Below are 25,666 nucleotides of genomic sequence, written 5' to 3' on the forward strand. Positions count from 1 at the left end.
CTGACTTTCACACATTCCAACTCAATTTCAAAATAAAAAATTAAAAAAAATTCTATGGCCTTGAATATTTGACTTACACTTTCTCTCCAAGTATCTGTAGTGGATTCCTTTCAATGGGTCTCAGATGTGTTGAAATATCACTGTACCCAGCAACCATCTCCACCTCTTGAAAACTATTGGTGTGTCATGTGCCATTTACAAACTCAACATCTTACCTAATCTTCTGTTCTGCAATCTCTCCCTATGAAAGCCCTCGCTAAATTGTTTTTATTCATTAAACTCGGACTTTACAAAAGAAATACCGGTTAGTAAACCTGCCAAAATTGCACACTCCCTTCTATTTAAAACTGGAAGCGGGGTTGGTTTGCCAGATCTAAAAACATGCTACGGAGCCTCCCATCTTCAGAAAGTCCCTTACATCTAAGATTTCCCCACTAGCCTCGGCTACACCCCTTTGTAGGGGGAATAGCTGGGTTAGAGCTAGTGCAGGGGGATGACTAATAGCAAATAAGGAAATGAATGGAATGAGTGACTTGTAACACAAGTATGGCTTATCAAACTTTGGGATATTCAGTTAAAAACAATAATAATTACAATGTAGATTATGAATGGGTATACGAGAGCTGTCTAATTATATTTTATACCTAGGCCTGCAATCATGACAAGGTGGTGTCCTCTACATCAAGAGGAAAGAAGTGATCAGACATGGATTCTTTACTGTAAGAGCATGGAAGTCTCGGCCACAAGATGGTGTGATGGTTGATTTTTTTTTATTTTTTTAAAAGTTCAAGAGGGAGGCCCACATGCCTTTCTTGATCAATATTATCACAGGTGAAGTGTGCAAAATTGCCGTAGATGGGTCACTGATCCAGGTATTTCTTCCGATTGATATATATTTGTAGTCCGGAAGGAATTTTTCTCCCCAATATGTGGCAATGGGCATACATACGCCTTAGGGTATGTTCACACATCGTTTTTTTTCAGGCGTATTTCTGAGTGTAAAGGCCTTGAAATACGCCTGGAAACCACTAGCAAAACACCTACAAACAGCTTCTCATTGAATCGAAAAGGGAAATACACCTCGTTTGATCAGCACAAGGTATTTTTGAGCTGCTGAATTAAAAAAACATCTTGTAAAAAGCAGCATGTCACTTTTTTTTTTTTTTTAAACCGATTTTCAATTGACACTGAAAACCGACTCAAAACAAAAGAACCTTTATTTTTAGCTTCAAGAACTTATTGAAATCAGAGGCAGTTTTCCACTGAAAACAGCTCCGTAAGTGTCAGCCACTTTTTTTGTAAGTGCGAACAAACCCTAAAATCGGGTTTTTGCCTTCCTCTGGATCAACGTTATAGAATAGGTTGAACATGACTGACCAGTCCTTTCTCTTAACGATGTGATTGTGTGCAACAGCCCTTGGGCAGTGTTTCCACGTAGCGTAAATGCTGCGAAATTTCCACAATGGAATTCCGTGCAGAAATTCTGTAACATCTACAGTAGCAGCAAAGTGGATGAGATTCCGAAAATCTCATGCTGGAGAAAAAAAAAAACCTTCATAAGACGAATGAAGTGCAGAATGTCGATTGATGCTGCGATTCCATTGCAAAAATCGTAACTCAGGAAAAAAGCAAAAAACCCAGAACTCCTTGCTTCCTTCTCCAGTCTGGCCTCCTCAGATGACATTTCATCCCAATGTGTCACATGGGCTGTAGCATCATCCAGCGATACCAGACAGCAAAGGAGGGTTGCGTTACCATGACAATTCCCACCGAAAAACTGCAGCACAATGTGATTATGCATTGAATAGTAGGAGACTATTGCATATTGCCAGCTCAGAGGCTATTACGTGTTACCAAAATTTCAAGTAGACACCAAGAACAAGGTCTGCAGCTGTTTTATTTACAAGTTTACACTGAACAATGAAAGAAACACTGACGTTCAAGCCTGGTTAAGTAAAGGGTTAATGTAACAATAGGTATCATTTAAGTGATTACAATATTATAAACAAACTACACTGAAAAATTAATGCCAGTAAAAGTATTGGCCATAATATTAGGTAAAATGATATACAAATTGAAAGTGAGTGATTGAAGATGTTAGGTATCGCATAACTGGAAAAAAATAAAATAAAAGGCGGCTGTGACCATCCCTATCTTAACATCTGTGTAACCTTTCCAGTCCCAGAAGATGTCCCAAGGCATTACTAGCAATTACACTTCTGCTGGGAGGGGAATAGTTAACAGAAAAGCCTCGTTTTGAAGTCGAACAGGCAGTTTGCTTATTCAAGTAGAATATATTCCCAGCGTCCGCAGCTTGTGTAGTGGAATTACATAACGGAGCATGACGACTTCCCTTGTGAACCCACACCATCAATTTTTTCGGCTTCCAAAATTATTCTTTTAAAAACGTCAACCGCCGTCTGGAAAACAAAGAGGCAAACACATTAATGACCACAAGCGTTGCTAAAAATAAAAATGCTGACAGGAGAGATTAACACATAGCTGGAAAGAGCAATAAGGGGTATTCTTAAGAGATCACTTTATCGCAGTCACAAATGCATGTTCATCTCTCCGCTGGTACAGAGTACTCAGATCCGGAAATTGTATTAGAGATGGTGTTGGGTTCCAAATTTACCACTGAACTGCAATGTTGAGTAGAGCATGCAAATGCATCAAAAATATAATGGAGGCAGCAGAGAAAAACATAGTAGCCTTTCACAGCACATGGGAGACACTATTTATTGAAAATGGAAGTGTGTATAAGTGGTATATCTGCACTGCACGTATTGCTGGTCAGTATCACCAATATTAAATGGTTGCTTTTGGGTCTATAATCCTATAAGACAGATAATGATTTTTTTTTTTCCTTTAGGTGCGGACTGTCGAGTTACAGAATTTCTTCTTAGGGCACGTTAAACGTGGCGGAATTTTTTCCGCTGCAAATGGTGCAGATTTGGGGCAATTATGCAACGAATCTGCACCAACATTTGCATACCTGACAGGTAATTCAGACGTTGCAGATATCACAGCGGACTTTCCACAGATTTCAGTTTTTGCATTGCAAAGGCTGAAATACGCAGTGAAATTCCGCTTCTTCTCGGCAACAGACAGTGCATGCTGCGGACTGAAAATTCCACACCGCAGTCTATGGTCCGTAGCGGAGATTTCTGCAACGTCGGAACAAAGTTTGCTAAAAATTTATAGAAACAAATGTAAAAAAAACAGCCGCTGGAGAATTCCACTGGACTGTCCGCAGCGGAATCCAACAGCAATTCCACCACGTTTGAATGTGCCCATAACGGAAATGTTACATGAATTGCTCCGAAGGAAATAGACTCAAAACATACTTTGATTAATTTAGTGTTTGTTCACAGTACAATGGGTATTCTAAACAAATCCGAATCAGCATCGCTTTCAGTGCAGTCCAATGATACTGAAATTGCATGATATTGGACTTGCAAGCTAAAACCAAAGCTGTAGTACCTGAAATCTTTTGCCTAATGACTCGTTAATAGAAATCAGTTTCCACCGCAGAGCAAGTTCCCTTATGTACATATTGTACCATCTTTTTACGGTAGCTTCATACCGACTATCTAGTCATTAGAAGTCCAACTCAGGCTCATCTTTGTAAATGTAGGCAGTTACGTCACACGTACATATTAGAGTTGCACGCTGAATCGAAATATCGATACGGTTTCAATGCCGTGCACAAACGGTTCAATACTGTTAATGTATTTTGATACGAAGCTGTGCTGCACAGCTTAGTATTGTAACACATGAATTGTCAGAGCGAGGCTGTGGCTGAATACAGCCATTGACCCGCTCCCGACAAGTGTGCACGTGCAGTCAGCATGATGAGCGCTGGCACTGAAGCCAGATCACGGCGGGCGCACTTCAAACCACGCCCATGTTCTCTGCCTTCTATTCTCATTACTGCAGCGCTGACCGTGTGCGCGCATTTGTCAGGAGCAAAGCAGTGGCTGTATTACACAGCCGCAGCCCCACTCTAACTGTGGAGATAAGAGAAGCCTCTTGTCTCCCCCATAATTCCCTTGAAAGCTGCAATCAAAGCTGACTGCAGTATTCAAGGGGAACGCTCATTGGATTGCATCACAGGGAATCCCTGTGATGCAATTGAGGGACATTCCATATATGGGCAGACAGCCCAGGGTCCATTGAAGATCAATTAAGTAACCACATTTCCTGTTAGGACATACTTTGGTATGTCCTAACAACCGCCTGTGTACCATCAGTATACAGGCTAATGTACATTGTGGTTTTAAAAAGGTAACAAAAAAAACCACAAACACTTTACAGTAAACATTAAAATAAGTCTCAATACATTAAATACACATTCAGTATCGCCACAACAAATTTACAGCATCCCTTGTGTACGCTGTAATTAATAAAAACTTCACTTAATGTGAAGCACAAGTTATGAATTTTGTACCTCCATGTGCCTCACGTTAATAGTAATTAACCCCATCATGTACCTCACACTTAATTCAATGTTGTCCATTATGACAAACATTATGGGGTTAATTACTATTAGGCCTTATTTACATGAACATGTGCGCAGCGTTTTTTTGAACGTTGCAGTTACACATGGCATGAGTGCTTGGTGCATGGATGAATGTGTTTTTTGCGTGTATGGCATAGTTATGACACGTGGGTTTGATGTTTATAAACAGAAATTAAGGAGGTAGTTTTATTATTCCCTTAATTTTTTCAACTGTAGCGCGAATCACACGTGGCACACGGACGTGCGTCCGTGGTTTTCACAAACCCATTGATTTCAATGGGTGGGTGATGCATGAAAAACACTAAGTATAGGACATGCTGTGAGTTTCACGCAGCGGACACTGCATGAAACACACGAAATGTCTGAACGACCTCATTGACTAGCATAGGTCCGTGCGACGTGCGCAATTGTCACGCACGTATCACGGACGTGAACTACGCTCGTGTAAATAAGGCCTTAATGTGAAGAACATGGAGGTTCAAAATTCATCACACCACGTGCCTCACATCAGAAAATGGAAGAACTTATTTTATTATTGGAAAAGCATCGTTTTGGTATCAGTATCGAAGTCCGAATTCTGAGATCTAGATATAAAATTCCTTGATCTCCCTTACCATTAATATAAAAATGCTAAACACTTGTGTAGCTGAGAGAACATCTGCAAAGATTATGCAGATATCTTCTACTTCTAAATCCACTAAAGGTCTGTAAACCCTCAAAACCCACCTGATTCTCTTTAGCAGAAGATTCCAAGAATGCCGCATGCCACGACTCCGCTAAGGCTTTGCCTTCTTCACTACTGATCACTCTGTAATACACATATTTAGGTATATAGTATTAATCATGACTTACCACAAGGTCAGTATGAAAAAAAATAAAAATAAACACGTTTCAAAATTATGTAGATTGCAAATCAGCACCCATAGATCAAACTGAAGTTGCAGATGACCAAGGTGTTACCCGGTGGCCATCATATTTTTTTTTAAAGAATTAAATACATAATGAGGGATATCAATACAGCCTACCAGATAGCAAATGGCCGCGCTTCCTATTGCATAGTTTTCAAAGTCTAAGGGCTCGTCCACACGCTCTGGAATTGCTGCTTTTTTCCCAGCCGGAAAAAAAGCCAAAAAAAACCCAAAAAAGCAGAATACAGTAGCAGCAAAATGGGTGAGATTTAACAGATCTCATCCACACGCTGCGCAAGGTTTCAGAGCTGAAATTGACCTGCGGTGCATATTTTTCGGACTGCAGCATGTCAATTCCTGCTATGGAAAGTGCGCAGAATGGCAGAGTTTTGTCTCCATCTCCTAACACTGGGAAAAACGCAGCAATTTCCGCACCATTTTCTGCCATAAAAACTGCAGGAAATTGTGCGTTTTTGCAGCAGCAGAAAGCCTGATGCAACGGAATTGCTGCAGAAATTGTCTGCAGCAATTCTGTTGTGTGTGGACAAGCCCTTAGGCTAAAACACAGCATATTATGCATGATGAAAAGAACTAGGCGTAACCCAGGCTTTTACGAGCGTATTTTAAGGCTTGCTTCAGTTTTCTGGCGTTTTAAACTGCATCAAAAACAGCTACCAGTTTTCAAATAGAGCATGCGTTTTTAATTTGGTTAATTTTGTACACTTTTTTTTATGGTGACAGAGAAGCCCGTAGAAAAAACAAAATACGCTATACCCAGAGCATGTTGTTTGTGGGAAAAAAGAAAAAAAAAAAGCCAATTGCCACTAAAGCGGTATAATTGTGTAGATTGTATTTTATTATAGAATGTAACATAACATCTGGCTGCACTTAGCAAAACGCTGTGTGTGTGTGTGTGTGTGTGTGTGTGTGTGTGTGTGTGTGTGTGTGTGTGTGTGTGTGTGTGTGTGTGTGTGAATCCAGCCTTTAAGTTTTTTCATGCATTTTTTTTTTTGTGTGTGTAAACGGAAAAGATTTAAAATTGGGAAAACAAAATCCACAAATCAGGCCGCAAAACGCTTTTAGAAGTCTTTTTACGCTGTGGTTTAATTCAGTGGCGTAAAAATAAACCTAATATGAACTACACAGCGTACATCCTATTGTAATCAATGGGAAGCGGCTTGCAAGAATATTTTAACATGCAATACAAGCAGCTTAAGAGCTAAAATATATCTGAAAATAAGCCCTGTAAACATTGCCTTAAACTGATCTGGGAAAAATGGAAGTTGCACGGAGATCGATAGTTAGCGCTTACAAGGCCAGTCTTCCTGCTAAACGGTTTTGGCAAATATGGCGTAATGTTAGACAACGGTTTTACTGGAAATATTTTATATGAATATGATTAGTTTGGACCCATGATGCATTGCTTTAGTCTTACCACTGCGGACTATAGCCATATTATACATAGTTTATAAAGAGAAGTCACATAACAAACCTTTCCATGTGCAAGTCTTTCTTGTTTCCAACCAACATTATGGGAACCCTGCAAGATAGACACAGTTAGTTGATGTGATGAAAAGAATATATCAGGACTTTGATTTTGAAAATTGCAGCACAACTTACTGGACTTTTCCCACCATATCCAACAATTTCTCATGAATAACTTTAATCACTTCAAAACTGAAAAACAAACAAAGAAGAAAAAAAGTTACAAAATGCACAATACTACTAAGGCACTGTTCACATGTGAAACTTTAGGTCTTTATGTTGAGGTATTTTATCGTAGCAACCAGAGGTGTATTATCGCTCATTAAGATTGATCATGCTGCAAATGCCCTCCGGCATGATGTCCATGCCAAACAGACCTCCCCACAAAGTCTATTTCAAGGGGAGGGCAACGGTGAAACCCCAATAACGGCATGTGCTTTTGTCAGACTGTTTCAAATTGAATAGTTCTACAGTTGTCTATAAACATGAAGTTATTGATTATTTTTGCCATAGTCAAGTACCGCACACTGTTCTTGTGTAAACAACATCTTAAGTTTTTTTGCAAATGAAGCAGGACCAGGACAAGCAAGGGGACTGTTGCCCTCTTCACACTGGTGGCTAAGATATTGGAGTTTTTTTGTCAAGCATGGAATAGAAGAAAAAGCATCAAGAGCTACAAGTCGTTTCGGGTTTATACATTGCAGTTTGTGGCAGTTTTTCTGTAGCATTTTGTGTGTTGTGGGGAAACCGCAGCAGCAAGATGTTGCACTGTAGAGATTTTATTACCTCATTCATAATCTAACACCCCCCCCCCCACCAAACTGCAGTATGCCCTAATGGTCATATGTTGAATTGTTCCCCATTAGTTTAAATGCCGCTTTGTACCACCAGGTCATAGTGCAATGTGGGAATTTCCCTATGAATGGTATTTGTTCCTATTGTTATAGGCACCAAAATAGTTGTCCACTTTAACAGTGGATACCCAATTCATCCACAGCTATAGCGTGCCCCACTGCAAAGTCTCCCTGTTTCTGCAGCAAATCTCCTGAAGCCAGACAGCACATACCTTTTTAAGGAGGTTACCGAGTATACAAGTATGTATCCATTAATATCTATGGAGTAAGTCTGGGGAAATATGGAAAATTCATCCTAGAAGAAAAAATAAATAAAAAAAAGTTCAAAGTAGTGTTTCGTCCCCCCCCTCCGCCCACACACAACAACCAAACATGACATTATTTCATTTCAGACAGCAAGCTCTGGATGTCCCCGTTTCCACGGGAATGGATCTAATAAGTTACAGGTCAGCACAAGTGACAGTTTAGCAGAGATTGGGAACGGGAGATCAACTTGTTCTACACTACCGACCACTAGGAAACTTACTGCAGAGACTTAGAGGGAAAGAAAACAATATATTGTCCCCTGCGTGCAGCAATGTCAAGATAGGAAGACAAAGTTCAGGAAAAATAAATAAGTCTGCCTCCACCACATTATATTACGGCCTCCTATATGGGGAAAGGTTATACTTCCTACCTAAATTCCAGTACTCAAATACGGCCATGTGTACAAGGCCCTAAATGTAACAAATACGCTTATACAGTGGGGGAAATACTGTCTTATGGATAGAGCCAGTAAAAACAAAGACTAAACATGTCGCCAAATTTATTAGCGGCGCACGCTGTATGATAAAGGTGGCACAACTGGCTAAACCTATCCTCTTCCTTACGCCATCATATCTGGTAATTTAAAAAAATATTTCGCAACGAATCACAGGCCATTAACAAATCTGCCAAATTTCAAGGCTCCTCTTTGCCACACCCATTTTTCTTCACACTTTGTATAGAAAAATGCAATTTTTAAAAAAAACAAAACACCAAAAACACAATAAACTTGGCAGAGCATGTATGCCGCTTTTTTGCCACAAATTGTGCAAGAATTTTGCTCTACAAATCTCCCACAATGTTCTTCTATAGTTTGTAACCCCATACATGAACATTCACATCTGGATCCACAGATCTCTATACTTACTTGACCAGCCGTGTCAACAAGCTGAAGATGGTATTCTTGTCCATTCACACATATCTGTTTAGTAAATGCTGGAAGACATAAACATGTTCTACATTAGAGATATGTTGGATGCATCAGCTTAGAACACCACAAAAGAAACAAAAAGGGTATTCCCATCAGACGTTTATAGCATATCCATGGATGTGGGGGGGGGAAACTATCTCGAAAAAGGGGTCCCGATCTGTTCACTGCTCTCTCCATTAACTGATATGGGAGTTACAGTAACAGCTGAGCCGTTTCCATAACTCCCATAGAACAGAATGGAGAGACCTGCGGGATGACAGGGGGACCTTCGTTGTCAAAATAGAAGCAGGTGCTGGAGCTGGGACCTGCATCTAACAGACTTGACATATCCCCTAGATCAGGGGTCTCAAACACGCGGCCCCTGAGGCTGTCATACACGGCCCGTGGAGCACCGCAGCTCCCTCGGGAGGAGGCATATATGGACAGTGGCGTCAGGGGCTCCCACACCCCCAGAGTTTACAGAGCAGAGTCTATACTAGCGCCGGGGTTGCCCCTGACGTCACTGTCTAGGGACAGTGATGTCAGGGGCTCCTCCAGCAGTGGAAATCCTCGGCAACGCTCCGGCTGGGGACTCACCTCACTGTAGATGGCTCCATTGGGGCTCTAGGAGGTGTGTGTGTGTGTGTGTGTGTGTGTGTGTGTGTGTGTGTGTGTGTGTGTGTGTGTGTGTGTGTGTGTGTGTGTGTGTGTGTGTGTGTGTGTGTGTGTGTGTGTGTGTGTGTGTATATATATACACACAACTATCTAAAAAAGTGGCTGCCCAATCTTGATATTCTAGAGTCTGCAAAACGCTGCCAACAGAGCAGCAAGACTGCATTTAGTGACACTTAAACTGGTGTGTTAAAATAAAGCACGTGGAATAAGCTTACAAATTTCCCTTCTGTTTAAACCTAGCAGTATTGTTATAGTAATTGAACTAATTCATAAACTATTTTGCATTTTATGAAATTTGATAGAAAAAAATGAAGTTAAAGGGCTGCATTACTATGTGCAGCCCATTTACCCGGCCGAGTTTTAGACCCCTGCCCTAGATGCTATAAACGTCTAAGAATACCCATTTAAGAAGTATAAACGTGAACACTGCAATTGTCGAATGACCTCCGTTTTTGGTACAGACGCAGGTCCCACTTCTGGGACCTGCATCCAGACATTTATCGAATGTCTAGATGATAGATTTTTTAGATCTGGTGGATACTCTTTTTTTTTTTAAGATTATATTCCTTTACCTATTTATTTTCTGCAAGAAAACACCTAGTACACTGTAAAAATACCACCCAGCACTTTACAAATCATGGGCACCCTCACACAATTTAGCATAAAAAAAAGAAACTTTATGAATAAAAAGAAAACAAAAAGGATAAAAATTAATGCGTGGCTAAAACCGAGTCAAGCAGAGCCTCAGATGCACAACACCCCTAAATATAAAAGTTCAGGTAGTGCAGCGTTCATACATGCCACTTATATGTCAGACTAAATGCAGATAGTCATCAGAATGGAATACACCAAGAAGATCTAGATTGGAGTCATGGAGTTGACAAATGGCATTAGGTAAATATACAAATTACTCATCCCTGTGTGGGGAGGGGGGTGTGTGACAAGAGTCTTCTCTCAGATTAGTAATAGGGGGATAAAGGAAAAAAGTTCCTGTGTGAAGTGTCACTGGAGGCTGCTCGGCCAGAGGAGTGGCAGGAATAGGCCGGGATCTTTCTTCCTGATGTCACTTGCAGGGCTGGGACTCTCATCCGTCACACATATATGCTATAAACATCTAAAATGGGAATAAACCTTTAAAGCTCTAGCCCTTATTCTAAGGATGGCAAGCAAATAGTCATAACTTACTACATACCTCCCTGTCAGTAAAATTATTAAAGACCATATAGGAAAATTATGCCAGAAATTCAGACTTTTTATTGCAGGCAGAGTATGGGGAACAGCCAGGTGGCTCAAAGGTGAGCTTGTAATAGCATCAGATCTAAAGAGTTCAGAGACCTCATTATCAGCATGTTGTTCATGCTCAGTATTACTCATGTAGGAGGGAACGTTTTGTTCAGGAACGATTTCTTCACTTTTGCAGAAGGCATAATATTTGAAGATTACAGAAATGTCCATATTTGTTAAATATGTGGTTAAACTTCATTAAAATGAAACCAAAAGATTTTTAAAGGACTTTAAAGAGGCTCTGTCACCAGATTTTGCAACCCCTATCTGCTATTGCAGCAGATAGGCGCTGCAATGTAGATTACAGTAACGTTTTTATTTTTAAAAAACGAGCATTTTTGGCCAAGTTATGACCATTTTCGTATTTATGCAAATGAGGCTTGCAAAAGTACAACTGGGCGTGTTGAAAAGTAAAAGTACAACTGGGCGTGTATTATGTGCGTACATCGGGGCGTTTTTACTACTTTTACTAGCTGGGCGTTCTGATGAGAAGTATCATCCACTTCTCTTCAGAACGCCCAGCTTCTGGCAGTGCAGATCTGTGACGTCACTCACAGGTCCTGCATCGTGTCGGCACCAGAGGCTACAGTTGATTCTGCAGCAGCATCAGCATTTGCAGGTAAGTAGCTACATCGACTTACCTGCAAACGCCGATGCTGCTGCAGAATCATCTGTAGCCTCTGGTGTCGATGTGTCCTCGCTCGTCTGACACGATGCAGGACCTGTGAGTGACGTCACAGCGTGATCTCTCGAGAACACGCTGTGTCTGCACTGCCAGAAGCTGGGCGTTGTGAAGAGAAGTGGATGATACTTCTATGCACAACGCCCAGCTAGTAAAAGTAGTAAACACGCCCCGATGTACGCACATAATACACGCCCACTTGTACTTTTACTTTTCAACACGCCCAGTTGTACTTTTGCAAGCCTCATTTGCATAAATACGAAAATGGTCATAACTTGGCCAAAAATGCTCGTTTTTTAAAAATAAAAACGTTACTGTAATCTACATTGCAGCGCCGATCTGCTGCAATAGGAGATAGGGGCTGCAAAATCTGGTGACAGAGCCTCTTTAAAAAGGTAATTAGATTACTCAATTATTTAACAAATCCTATTTGCCTTTGGGAAACAAAAAACCCTAATTCCACCCCACTTAAAACAACTTTTATTAGTAATATTCATATCGATGGCAGCAGGCAAAGTATATGGCTGGTATTACTGCCACTCAAGATGAAGAGGCTTTACAAGAGCTAGAGAGTAGAGCGTGCGCCCATGCACAGCTCCGCCACGGAACAGAACATAACGCGAGTTCTTCTGATCCGTGGTGGCGGGAGCATCATTGGCAGCAGTGTTGGAGCTGTGCGCGAGTGTGCATGTGCAAGCTCGAACGTCGCTGCCAAGGAACAGAAGAAAACACATTCTTCTCCTCTTCTGTTCCGTTGTGGCGGAGCGGTGCGTGGGCGCAAAACTCTCCTCTCCAGCTCTTGTCAGACAGGGAAGGAAGCCTGTTACACTGTCCTTAGCAGATTGGGCAGTGTCACAGCGATAAGTAACACGCCCCATTGGCAGTTCAGGGGGTTATTTGCATACCAGACACCGAATAGAACGACTCCGATATCTAAATAACGACTCCGATATCTAAATAACGAGGATAGAAAAAAATAAAAATGAAAGTGAGACAACGTTTGTGCAGCACTGCCCATTACATGCTGCACATGTATGGGCAGGAGAAAGGTTCCCTTAAAAAAATAAAAATATGGCTTCTCCCGACGCAGGTTCAAGGTTTAGAAAGCTGGGTAATGTCACGTGACCATGGCAGCCAATCCACAAGGCCATGTCATGACTGGCTGAATTCTGAACAGGGGTGATGCCAGCTTTATCTAGAGGGCACCGTAAATGGGTTTCCTGAAATAAAACCGAATGTCAGCAATCCACTAAGTGTTTTTAGGGCCAAAGTGGCATTATATCCTGTGAATTCCAATTTAGTTGCGCAATTGTGAATAATAAGTTGAAATTATACCATTTCACATGACACTTACTGTTTTCTATTGTAGGATCATAGCAGTCCACAAATTGTCCTTCAACAAACTGAATGGTTAGTGAAGATTTTCCTGGAATACAAATAAAAGTTGCGTTATGAGGAGACAAATTAATTGAGAATCAAGGTATTTGACAAATGGGCCTGATGAATATTTGAAGACAGTCCTTAGGGCTCGTTCACATACCGTTCGAATCGGGCTCCGTTCCCTCAGTCATTTTACAAAAAAAGTCAGAAGATGGGATCAGTTGTCAGGTTTCCCTCTAAGTAAGCCAACCATGTTCTTCTGCCACAAGTGATCAGAATTAACACTCTTTAAACAGTCTAGCCTGACTGACCAGCGCACGCTACATTCCTGTCAGATGAGCCATGTGGCTGTTTTAATATCCCACCAGATAGAAATGAAACATCACATTTGGGTTTGTTGTACTGTTCATAACCGAAGCTGCAACACTGCTGCATGCGTCGTATGATTGATCCAATTGGTTCCCAGTGGACCCCATTCACTTATAATAGGGTCAGTAGGGGTTCTGTTTTGATGGAAAGAACAGCGATGCGTGCCAGGGTGGAGAGCCCAACAGCTTTATGAACTTAGCCTAAGCTTGTAATACAGGACTATACATATCTTTATAAACCTAAAAGGAAAGAAGCCATCAACACCACACTATAGGGCCACGTCCATACTGCTCATGGTCTAGAGGGAGCTACCCATAGATGTCACACTTATACAGACCTGAAATGCCCTCAGAGAAGGTTTCTGAAGGGTTTTGTGATTATTCTGACCTGCAAAAAATTTCCCGCACGGTTTTGTTGCTGTGGGAAAGGTCAGCAATATAAAGCTACAGAACAGAGAATGCCTTTGAGCCCTGGGGTCACCTGAGCAGAGCAGTGATGTTTCCAGACCAGAATCAGCAGTGTGACCTGAAATGTCATCGGCAGCCTTTTAGGTTAGGGAAACATTACAATGTAAAATTCCCAGTGTAGCATGGATTGTTCCATTCCACGATTCAACATACATGTACTGAGCATGCAGTCATTTACCACCATCAAAATTACCAGTGTTGGGGAGCGTCAGTTTTGGTCAGTCAGTAGAAAACTGTACTTTTAGCAGACATTAGAGATCGGTGGTGGCCTGGGTGTGGAGACCCCCACCATAGCTGAAACAAAGCTGCAGAAGCACTCAGCTAAGCTCCCTGTAGCCTCGGCTGTGTTCAGCACTCCTCGTTAGGATGAAGAGGTCTGCTTACCTGCAAAATCATGTGGCCATGTAGAGAGTATTATTAACCCCTTCCCTCTTTGGCCATTTTTGACCTTCCTGACAGAGCCTCATTTTTCAAATCTGACATGTTTCACTTTATGTGGTAATAACTCCGGAATGCTTTTACCTATCCAAGCGATTCTGAGATTGTTTTCTCGTGACACATTGGACTTTATGTTACTGGCAAAATTTGCCCGATACATTCAGTATTTATTGTGAAAAACACCAAAATTTAGCGAAAAATTGCAAAAATTAACATTTTTCTCAATTTAAATGCATCTGCTTGTAAGACAGGCAGTTATACCACACAAAATTGTTGCTAATTAACATCCCCCATATGTCTACTTTAGATTGGCATCGTTTTTTGATCATCATTTTATTTTTCTAGGACGTTACAAGGCTTAGAACTTTAGCAGCAATTTCTCACATTTTCAAGAAAATTTCAAAATGCTATTTTTACAGGGGCCAGTTCAGTTGTGAAGTGGCTTTGAGGTCCTTAGATATTAGAAACCGCCAATAAGTCACCCCATTTTAAAAACTGCACCCCTCAAAGTATTCAAAACAGCATTTAGAAAGTTTCTTAACCCTTTAGACATTGCGCAGGAATTAAGGCAAAGTAGAGGTGAAATTTACAAAGTTCATTATTTTTTTCCAGAAATTCATTTTGAATCCATTTTTTTTGTACCACAGAAGGTTTTACCCAAGAAATGCAACTCAATATTTATTGCCCAGGTTCTGCAGTTTTAGGAAATATCCCACATGTGGCCGTAGCGTGCTACTGGACTGAAGCACCGGCCTCAGAAGCAAAGGAGCACCTAGTGGATTTTGGGCATCCTTTTTATTAGAATATATTTTAGGCACCATGTCAGCTTTGAACAGGTCTAGTGGAACTAAAACAGTGGAAACCCCCCAAAAGTGACCCCATTTGGGAAACTACACCCCTCGAAGAATTTATCTAGGGGTGTAGCAAGCATTTTGACCGGCCAGTTTTTTTGCAAAAATTTTTGGAACTAGGCCATGAAAATGAAAATCTACATTTTTTCAAATAAAATGTAGGTTTAGCTAATTTTTTTTCATTTCCAAAAGAACTAAAGTAGAAAAAGCACCACAGCATTTGTAGAGCAATTTCTCCCGAGTAAAACAGTACCCCACATGTGGTAATAAACGGTTGTTTGGACACACGGCAGGGCTTAGAATGGAAAGTGCGCCATTTGGCTCTTGGAGCTCAAATTTAGCAGAAATGGTTTGCGGAGGCCATGTCACATTTGCAAAGCCCCTGAGGTGACAAAACAGTGGAAACCCCCAACAAGTGACCCCATTTTGGAAACTATACCCCTCGAGGAATTTATCTAGGGGTGTAGCAAGCATTTTGACCGGCCAGTTTTTTTGCAAAAATTTTTGGAACTAGGTCATGAAAATGATAATCTACATTTTTTCAAATAAAATGTAGGTTTAGCTAATTTTTTTTCATTTCCACGAGGACTAAAGGAGAAAAAGCACCACAACATTTGTAGAGCAATTTCTCCCGAGTAAAACAATACCCCACATGTGGTAATAAACAGTTGTTTGGACACACGGCAGGGCTTAGAAGGGAAAGAGCGCCATTTGGCTCTTGGAGCTCAAATTTAGCAGGAATGGTTTGCGGAGGCCATGTCGCATTTGCAAAGCCCCTGAGGTGACAAAACAGTGGAAACCCCCAACAAGTGACCCCATTTTGGAAACTATACCCTTTGAGGAAATTATCTAGGGTATAGTGAGCATTTTGACCCCACAGGTTTTTTGCAGAAATTTTTGCAAGTAGGCTGTGAAAATGAAAATCTACATTTTTTCAAATAAAATGTAGGTTTAGCTAATTTTTTTTCATTTCCACAAGGACTAAAGGAGAAAAAGCACCATAAAATTTGTAAAGAAATTTCTCCCGAGTAAAACAATACCCCACATGTGGTAATAAACGGCTGTTTGGACACACGGCGAGGCTGAGAAGGGAAAGTGCGCCATTTGGCTTTTGGAACTCAAATTTAGCAGGAATGGTTTGCGGAGGCCATGTCACATTTGCAAAGCTCCTGAGGGGACAAAACAGTGGAAACCCCCAACAAGTGACCCCATTTTGGAAACTACACCCCATGAGGAAATTATCTAGGGGTAGAGTGAGCAGTTTTACCCCACAGGTTTTTTACAGAACTTATTGTAACTAGGCCGTAAAAATGAAAATCTACATTTTTTCAAAGAAAATGTAGGTTTAGGTATTTTTTTTTCATTTCCACAAGGACTGAAGGAGAAAAAGCACCACAACATTTGTAAAGCAACTTCTCCCGAGTAAAATAATACCCCACATGTGGTCACAAACATCTGTTTGGACACACGGTAGGGCTCAGAATGGAAGGAGCACCATTTGGATTTTGGAATGGTTTCTGGGTGTCATGTCATATTTGCTGAGCCCCTGTAGTACTAGTACAGTGGAAACACCCCAAAAGTGACACCATTTGGGAAACTGCACCCCCTGAGGAATCATCTAGGGGTATAGTGAAAATTTTGATCCCAAAGGTTTTTTGCTGAATTAATTAGAATTAAGCCATGAAAATGAAAAATATTTTTTTTTTCCAACAAGATGTAGTTTTAGATACACATTTTTCATTTTTACAAGGAATAGAGAAGAAAAAGCACCCCAACATTTGTAAAGTAATTTCTCCCGAGTACGGTAACACCCCATATGTGGTTATAATCGACTGTTTACATATATGGGAGCATTCAGAAGAAAAGGAGCGGTATTTATCTTTTGGAGCGTAGATTTTGCTGGAATGGTTTGCGGACGCCATGTTGCATTTGCAAAACCCCTGATGTACCAAACAAAAGTGACCCCGTTTTAGAAACTACACCCCTAAAGGCATTTATCAAGGGATGTAGTGACAATTTAGACTCCACAGGTGTTTTTCAGAAATGAATACGCAGTGGATGGTGCAAAGTGAAAATTGCAATTTCTCCACTGATCTGCCCATTCACCGCACAAGATGTTGTGCCCCTAGAGAATCTTACCCCATAAATTGTTAAGCGGGTTCTCCCGGGCATGGTAATGCCTTACTTGTGGCCATAAATTGCTGTTTGGGCACACTGTAGGGCTAAGAAGGGAAAGACCGCCATTTTGAGCATGGATTTTGCTTGGTAATAGTTCTGTTTGGGGTTTTGCTGGTATTTCAGCTTATAATGTGGTGGCATATGTAATCTGTGCGGAGAACATCAGGGTATATGTGATCTGTGCGGAGAACATCAGGGTATATGTAATCTGTGCGGAGTACATCAGGGCATAATAATGGGGTAAATAATACAATTATCCATAGATGTGTGTTACGCTGTGAAGCAATCAGTTATGCGCAGGCCGGTGTCACACTGATAAACGGTTTTCTTTCTTATCCCTCCTTTGTAACGCTCTGCACCTTTTGGGGACTTTTTCTCCTTCGTAGTTTGGGAAATATTGCTGGGAAAGTTTTGCACTGGTATAATACGGGCGCCCTCGCTTCCAGCGGATGTTCTATGTCCCTGCCCTTTCCTAGTTCCTAAATACTAGGGACCTGAAACTGAAGGAATGTTCCCCTCCGGCCTGCGCATTGAGATGTTTTTTCATCACCGCATTACTAGTGCCGTAACTTTTTTGTTTTTCAGTTGATTGAGCGGTGTGCGGGCTTGTTTTTTGCGAGACGGGCTGTAGATTTTATTGGTACCATTTTGGAACACATACGACTTTTTGATCACTTTTTATTTCATTTTTTGGTAAAGGAAATTACCAAAAACAAGCAATTCTGGAATAGTTTTTTATTGTTTTTTTTTCTCTGCATCCACAGTGCGCCCTAGATTACATGTTAGCTTTATTCTGCGGGTCGATACGATTACGGCGATACCAAATTTATATAGTTTTTTTTATGTATTGCGGCTTTTGCACAATAAAATCACTTTTTTTATAAAATCATTTGTTTTCTCTGTCGACATATTCTAAGACCCATAACTTTATTATTTTTGCGTGCACAAAGCGGTGTCAGGGATTATTTTTTGCGGCACGGATTGGCGTTTTTTATTAGTACTATTTTGGAGTAAATGTGACTTTTTGATCACTTTTTATAGCATTTTTTGGAAGGAGATGTGACCTAAAAACAAAGATTCTGGCGCTGTTTTTCATGTTTTTTTTTTACCGCGTTCACCGTGCGGGATAAATTACATAATAGTTTTGTAGTTTGGGTCGTTACGGACGCGGCAATACCAATTATGTATAGGTTTTTTTATTTTTACGGTTTTTCCCATAATAAAAGACTTACTATGGGAAAAAAGTCAGTTTAGCTTTATTTTTATTTGAAATGTGTGTGTTTTTATTGTTTTACCACATTTTTATTTACTTTTTTTTACTTTTTTTACTTGTCCCACTAGGGGACATGAGGGCCTGATGCCCAGATCGCTACTCTAATACACTGCACTACATACGTAGTGCAGTGTATTAGCGCTGTCAGTTATTCACTGACAGCAAGCCTATGAGGACACGCCGCAGGCGGGTCCTCATCGGCTCCCGTACAAGGCAGACTCGGACGCCATTTTCTGGCGTCCGATTGCCACAGCAACCCAGCGATTGCATCACTGGGTTGCCGATCGGGTGAAAACCTATCAGATGCTGCGCTCTATTGAGCGCAGCATCTGAGGGGTTAATCTGCCGGATCGGAGAGTAGCTCCGGTCCTGGCAGTTACAGGAGGGTGCCAGCTGTATAATACAGCTGTCACCCCGCGGTGATAGTGCCGGCTCTGCTTCTGAGCCCGCACCATCACTGCGCCGTATATATACGGCGCTTTGCGGGAACCACCTCCCGACAGCGCCGTATATATACGGCGTATGTCGGGAAGGGGTTAATGGCTGCATGATCTCACAGGTAAACAGAGGTTTCACCCGCAACAACGTGCAGCCATTAAAGGGGTTTTTCAGCCACTAAAAATTGATGGCCTATCCTCAGGATTGACCCATCAGCTATTGATGGCCTATCGGGTCAGAGTCAGACTTTCGGGTCCCCCAGCAATCTGCTGTTTTGACAGCTATTCACAGTGAGCAAGAAATGAAGGGGAAGCAGTACAAGAGCCAAAATCGCTACTCAGAAAAAAAAAAAAAAAAAAAAAAAAGTTTATATTTACAATCCAGGCGTTGTCATAGTAACACTATCTTCTGTTCTTCCAAACCGGCCTCCTGGGATGAGGTTTCAGCTCATGTGATTGCTGCAGCCAATCACAGGCTGCAGCAGTCACATGGGCTGCATCATCCCAGGAGGCCAGGCTACTTGTCAAAGGGTGCCTCGCCATGACTACAGCTGGGGTAAGCATGAACTTTTTTTTTTCTAGCACGGCTTTCCGTCCGAAAAACTGCACCACATTGTGGTGCGGTTTTTCTGACTGAACATGCTGTGGGTTTTAGATCAGATACGTATCTGACCCATAAGAAATCCGCCTATGTTCAAGGAGTGGATTTGCGTAAAAAAAACAAAAAAAAAACGCAAAAGGTTTGTGTGGATTTTCCTATGATGCGTCAAAAAAAAAAACCAAAACAACCAAACTCACTTCCTGTAACACTCCCCAGGTTTCGCTAGTCACTGTACACCTGGCCCCCAGTATTAGGGTCAGTTCACACCGTTTTTTGACACGGAAACCGCGTCTGAAAACGCCTCACACTGATTTCAATAGGAGGCGGAGTCGTTTTTCCCCGCGAGCCGAAAAAGTCTCACGGGAAAAAGCGACATGCAGTATCTACGGGCGTTTACGACTCTGCCCTCCCATTGACATCAATGGGAGGCAGAGAAAGCGTATTTCGCAGCGTTTTTGCCCGTGGCGCTCAATGGTCGAAAGCCAAAAAATGCGGCAAACGGCGTGCAGGCAGATCAAAATCTGCCACAAAATTCCAAACGGAATTTTGAGGCAGTTTTCTGCCTGCAAAAAAACTGAACATACTCTTAGCGCGTTATCACATGGGACTGCTGCAGCATGTGTCACACACCACTAGAGGCCGGGTGTAGAGACTGGGAATGAACCAGGGAAGAGAAGAGTTTCAAGTAGATAGAAAAAAAAAAACCCTGGGACTTGAAGGTGATCCGCAATATTTGGCTTTGCTAGAAAATCTGTGCATTCTCCACAGCAGAATTAGACATGCTGCTGGTTTACAAATCCAGATCGCAGGTCAATTTCTGCACTTAAAATTAAGGCGGGAATCACACAACAGGGTTTCCCGGCCGTTCATAAATCGGCCGGCATCCGGCTGCATTAGGAATAATAGACCCCCTAATGGGGCTATTCACAAGACCGATAATTTGACGGCCGGGAAAACCGGCCGTCAAAAAAATGGGATATGCCCTATTTTCGGCTGGGTGCCCGGCCCCCATAGAAGTCTATGGGGCCGGGTAATACATGGCCATCACCGGAATGTGTCCCGAGTGATGGCCGGGTCTACTGTCGCTTGCGCTCTCTCTCCTCCTCCTACTGCAGAATGCATGTGAGGAGGAGGAGGGACTTTTATTGCTCGCTGTAGGAGTCGGAATCCCCAATCCCCGGCCGGGGGACAGGAGAAGTGCGTGACTACACTGTATGTATGTATGTATGTATGTATGTATATATATATATCCCGAGTGATGGCCGGGTTTTCCGTCGCTTGCGCTCTATCTCCTCCTCCTCACAGCGCAGAGTGCATGTGAGGAGGAGGAGTTTATGCCATTCGGACGAATGGCATCGCTGTACACTGTGTGGCAGGGCCGGGGTGTACAGCAGGTGGAGGGAGCGCTGCGCTGGCTCCCTTCCCCTGCTTGTTTTAAAAGCGCCCTGGCCCAGCGACACCTTCCATGGCGCCGCTAGCAGCTGCTGCGGCTGCTACTACTGTAGCGACGCCACTATAGCAGAGCGGGGAGGTATCTCCCCGCTCTGCTATGTGCTAGCCCCACTTTAGCTCCTTGAAGGAGCGGAATCCCTGTGTTTTCAGGGATTCCGCTCCTGGACAGAGCGCTTGATGTCTGTCCATATCTGGGCAGTGACATCAGGGGAAACTCCTGAAGCGGAATCCCCGAACACATGGGGATTCCCCTTCAGGAGTTGCCGCTGATGTCACTGTCCAGATCTGCCCGGCCCGGATGCAAAACTTTATGCAAACCGGCCGGGCAAAATGGACGATTTTACCGGGCGACACTCGGGCGGGATCCTGTCGTGTGAACCCAGCCTTACCAGTGGAATTACCTGCAGTTTTGATGTCGATTTTCTACATCAAATGACACGTTTGCATGTAGTCCAATGATGGCTTCTCACCCATAGCCTATTATGGCATCCGCTTAACACGTAATTAATGAAAAGCTCATGTCGTACGTTTAGCGGATGCCTGGGATATATGACATACAGGGGCACACATCACCCATAGGCTCCAAAGAAAAAAAATAAAATAAAGAGAGGTATACTAACATAAACCAGCCTAACAGAGCAAGACAACCCATAGGACAAAAACCATCATGTGAATGCGGCTTAAAGAGGCTCTGTCACCAGATTCTCAAATCCCTATCTCCTATTGCATGTGATCGGCGCTGCAATGTAGATAACAGTAAAGTTTGTTTGTTTTTTTTAAACGTTCATTTTTGGCCAAGTTAGCTATTTTATATATATGCAAATGAGCTTTGAAATGGACAACTGGGCGTGTTTATGTGTATGACGCTGACCAATCAGTGACCAGTCAGCATCATACACAAGCAGCATAGCGTTCTTACTAGAACGATGTGCAGCCACATACACAAGTGTCCTGATAATGAATACACATGACCATCCAGCCCGGACGTCATGTGTATTCAGAATCCTGACACTTCTGACTCTTTTCTGTGAGATTGCAGCAAGCCACTCGTAATCTCGCGAGATTACGGAGGTAAACGAGATTTCATTTCTATTGCGAGTCAGAAGTGTCAGGATTCTCAATACACATGACGTCCAGGCTGGATTTCATGTGTATTCATTATCAGGACACTTGTGTATGTGGCTGCACGTCGTTCTAGTAAGAACGCTGTGCTGCTTGTAAATGAATGGAGAGGCGTGTATGACGCTGACTGGTCACTGATTGGTCAGCGTCATACACATAAACACGCCCAGTTAAAAACAATACACGCCCAGTTAAAAACAATACACGCCCAGTTTGACATAACGAAAAAAAAAACGCCCAGTTGTCCATTTCAAACCTCATTTGCATATATATATAAAATAGCTCATAACTTGGCCAAAAATGAACGTTTTTAAAAAAACTAACAACGTTACTGTAATCTACATTGCAGCGCCGATCACATGCTATAGGAGATAGGGGTTTGAGAATCTGGTGACAGAGCCTCTTTAAAGGGAAGGCGTCATGTATTTTTTTGTTTTTATCATATTGCTTTTAATATGATATGAACATACATTTTATTTATTTATTTGTGTTCTCATGTTCTATTTTTTACCTCTCTATGGGGGCTGCCATTTTTTTCTTCATCTCCGTATGTGTCGATTAACGACACATACAGAGATGGAATACAGCACATACAACCCTATAGAGAATGTGAACGAGAGCCGTTCCATTCTCTGCAGCGTACACCATCTGTGTGGGAACGGTGCATGCGCCGCTCCCACACAGACCAAAAGGAAGGTCTTCGGCAGAGCGAAATCCGGCGACATTTTCATGTGGACCGGAAGCCGCGGCCGGACAGTAAGATGGCGACTTCCGGCCATATGTTCAAGGAAGCGAAGGCGCAAGGCAGAGGAGCGGAGGCGGCAAGTTACGTTCGTATAACACAAACATACACTGTATCTAATCCTCCTACACTGCGCATTCGCTCAGAAAATGGCAGCACACAGTGTAGGAGTTTTGAAGATTCACCCCCCTCCTCCTGGCACTAGCCAGAATAAGGGGGGGGGGGGGGGATTGTGTGAGGACACTAGAGCGAGTGTGTCTACCCCAAATTTGCAGCATAAAGCAAATGAGGTTGCTTTACCACATTGACCATGCTGCAATTTTGGGAACTGCTCCAACTAGTGGCCAGCACATGGAACTGTTACAAATTAGAATCTAATTTATAATATGTCCTGACTTGTGAAAAAATTAACAATGTGTAATCACTGAAAGAATAGTTTAAAAAAAAAAAAAATTCTAGCGCCACATTCTCTTTAAGGCACATTGACTTCACAGAGGAGGGTTTCCAGCTCAGTACCCCTTTATAGTGATAGCTGGTGGGGTGCCTGCTGCTGTACCCCCTGGGATCAGCGCATCACTGTGAAAGTTTGTACGGTTGAAAAAAAAACAAAAAAAAAAAAAAAACCACCACGTCCATCAAGGGACAGGAAAAGGAAAGGTAAAAATCTCTACACATAGGAGGTAATATTTTTTTGTTCTAGGAAATGATCTAAGCCTTTTATAAAGCATCTACTGTCCCTGCTGTGACGGCTCCTGCGGTGACTATTCCATAGATTCATAGTAAAGAACGCTTGTCGCCTCTGCAGGTTAAACCTTTTTTTTTCCCAGACGGAGGGAGCGCCCCCTTGTTTTTTGAGGTGCCCCCTTTTTTTTTTTTTATTAAACCCGGACATTGGCAGAAATCATTTATTGGGGGATTAGGGTTAAATGTCCTGTAGGAGAGATCAGGACACGATGCCACTTCACAGGGTCTCTCCACATGGCATTGGACCTGCTAGGGACATACTGGGCATCAGTGAGTGAGAACACTCGGATAAAGGTCACAATAACTCAGCCGCTGCACCTCATGGTCTTTTAGCACAGCCACATCAGGCAGAGCCCGTCTAGCATGTATACTACGCGTTGACAGGCACAGGAGGCCAGGAGCGAGCACGACGTGGAACCGGCCTGGCATGTGGTAATCATGCATCAAGAAAGCAATACGTCGTAGCAATATCCTGCACGTGTGCCAGGCCATCAGAAGCCGTGCCACGGTGCCAAGGCGGAGAGAGAGACACTCACCCACGGAGCGGTAGCCGAGGATAGCGATCTTCCGCGACTTAGTCTGCGGCATCTTTGGCGCCTCCACGGTTTAGCCTTCGTTTAGACCCGAAGGCGCTGCATCCACTGATGAAGAAAGAAAGAAAAACGGAGCGACAGGACAACAAGGAAAAGCCGAACTCCACCGCCTCACAACAAACCGGTGTACAGATTTCACTCACGACCTCGCTGGCTCCTGCGCGTAAGAAGACGTAAAGGCGTCAGCTCGGCTTCATATCCCGCCTTCTCTCTCTTCAGTACGGATTTGTTTTTATAATTGTGCCCGCCCTCCCGGCTGTCCGGAAAATACTGGCTGCGTCATCCCAGTCCGCTAGCTGTCGAAGGAAGGGATGTCATTGGCGGATACTTGTGGCAGGGGGCGGTGCTTATGCCAAATACGGCCTTTCTATTGGACATAGGCGGTGCCTTTCTGACAGCGGTCAAAATGCTGAAATGTCAAGGGGCGGGACTACTCCGAAACGTAGCTCGTTTGCGGGTTTTCTGGTTACGTGAGTGTAAATGACGGCGGTGGTGGCGACGGCGGACATTTTTCCAGCGCTCAAAATTCATTATGAGAATGGAATGTGGCGCCGCCAAAATGGCTCCGAGAGTGGAGACAATAATGTGCGTGTGTCGCGACTGACGTGCGTCAGTGAAGTTGACCATGATTTTGCACGCAGTGCGGGGAAGTGACGGCCTCGCGGTACTCAGGACTTCCTTCCTTCCCTTTTTTTTTTTTTTAACTTGAAGCACATTCAGCATAACGATGTCTCTCTGTCATAAGCTGAAGGACTGAGCCCACGTTTTAGTTCGTTTGTATAACGTTGCTCAATTGAAATCTACATAAATGTTGAATGTTCTTTATATCTGTTGTCCTGGCGTTTATATCATGTTTCACAAAAAGCTAAATTCTAATGTTGGATTCTAGTTACCAGAAAGCAGAGCATTGTGGGAGCCCAGTGGTCGTTAGAGAAGTTTTCCCAAGAGTCCAGAAAATCACTATAGGGTGCAGTCACACGCAGCAGAATTAGTTGCAGAAATTTCTGACTGAGAATCCGTCCCATTCATCTGAATGGAGTTTGCAGAAATCTGTGCACCTGCTGCAGAAATAATCTCATGAATGGAACTGATTTTCAGTCACAGAAATTTCTGCAACAAAACCTACAGAATCAGGATCAGCGATGGTCAGACCCCCACCGATCACACGTTTATCACCTATCCTGTAGATAAATTATCATTATCAGAAAATGTAAGAAAGTACTGTTACTTCAGGTGGACATGGCAGAGAACCCAAAAACATTGACCTGGGTGCCAGTGGTTGTGCCCTGAACCTTGTCATGATAGGGCGATAGGTGTGAGCACAGATATACCTGAGGTTGATGTTCACTAAGGCCGGATTCTTTCAGGGTTTTTCGTGGCGTTCAATAAAACATAC

The 25,666-nt window shown here is 42.6% G+C and overlaps 1 protein-coding gene across 1 annotated transcript; it reads right to left on the reverse strand.

Moving 5' to 3' along the window:
* Window positions 1-1,879: 1,879 nt before the first annotated feature.
* Window positions 1,880-24,569, reverse strand: RHEB (Ras homolog, mTORC1 binding). The gene is made up of 8 exons (XM_075827354.1): window positions 24,214-24,569; window positions 12,978-13,049; window positions 8,941-9,008; window positions 7,982-8,064; window positions 7,051-7,107; window positions 6,923-6,970; window positions 5,249-5,330; window positions 1,880-2,420 (listed from the first exon to the last, which is right to left on the reverse strand). Exons 1-8 carry the CDS (start codon window positions 24,263-24,265, stop codon window positions 2,328-2,330), a joined length of 555 nt encoding a protein of 184 aa, XP_075683469.1. The 5' UTR covers window positions 24,266-24,569; the 3' UTR covers window positions 1,880-2,327.
* Window positions 24,570-25,666: the final 1,097 nt, after the last annotated feature.

This window comes from Rhinoderma darwinii, chromosome 5, assembly GCF_050947455.1.
Source record: "Rhinoderma darwinii isolate aRhiDar2 chromosome 5, aRhiDar2.hap1, whole genome shotgun sequence".
Taxonomy (NCBI): Eukaryota; Metazoa; Chordata; class Amphibia; order Anura; family Rhinodermatidae; genus Rhinoderma; species Rhinoderma darwinii.

Excerpts from the sequence above, each read along its gene's own strand:
- RHEB (XM_075827354.1), bottom strand. The coding sequence starts at position 24,265 with ATGCCGCAGACTAAGTCGCGGAAGATCGCTATCCTCGGCTACCGCTCC. Across the intron at positions 9,009-12,977 it reads TGATCCTACAATAGAAAACA|CATTTACTAAACAGATATGT; the intron begins GTAAGTGTCATG and ends TATGTCTTCCAG. Across the intron at positions 2,421-5,248 it reads CTTCTGCTAAAGAGAATCAG|ACGGCGGTTGACGTTTTTAA; the intron begins GTGGGTTTTGAG and ends TTTGTTTTCCAG.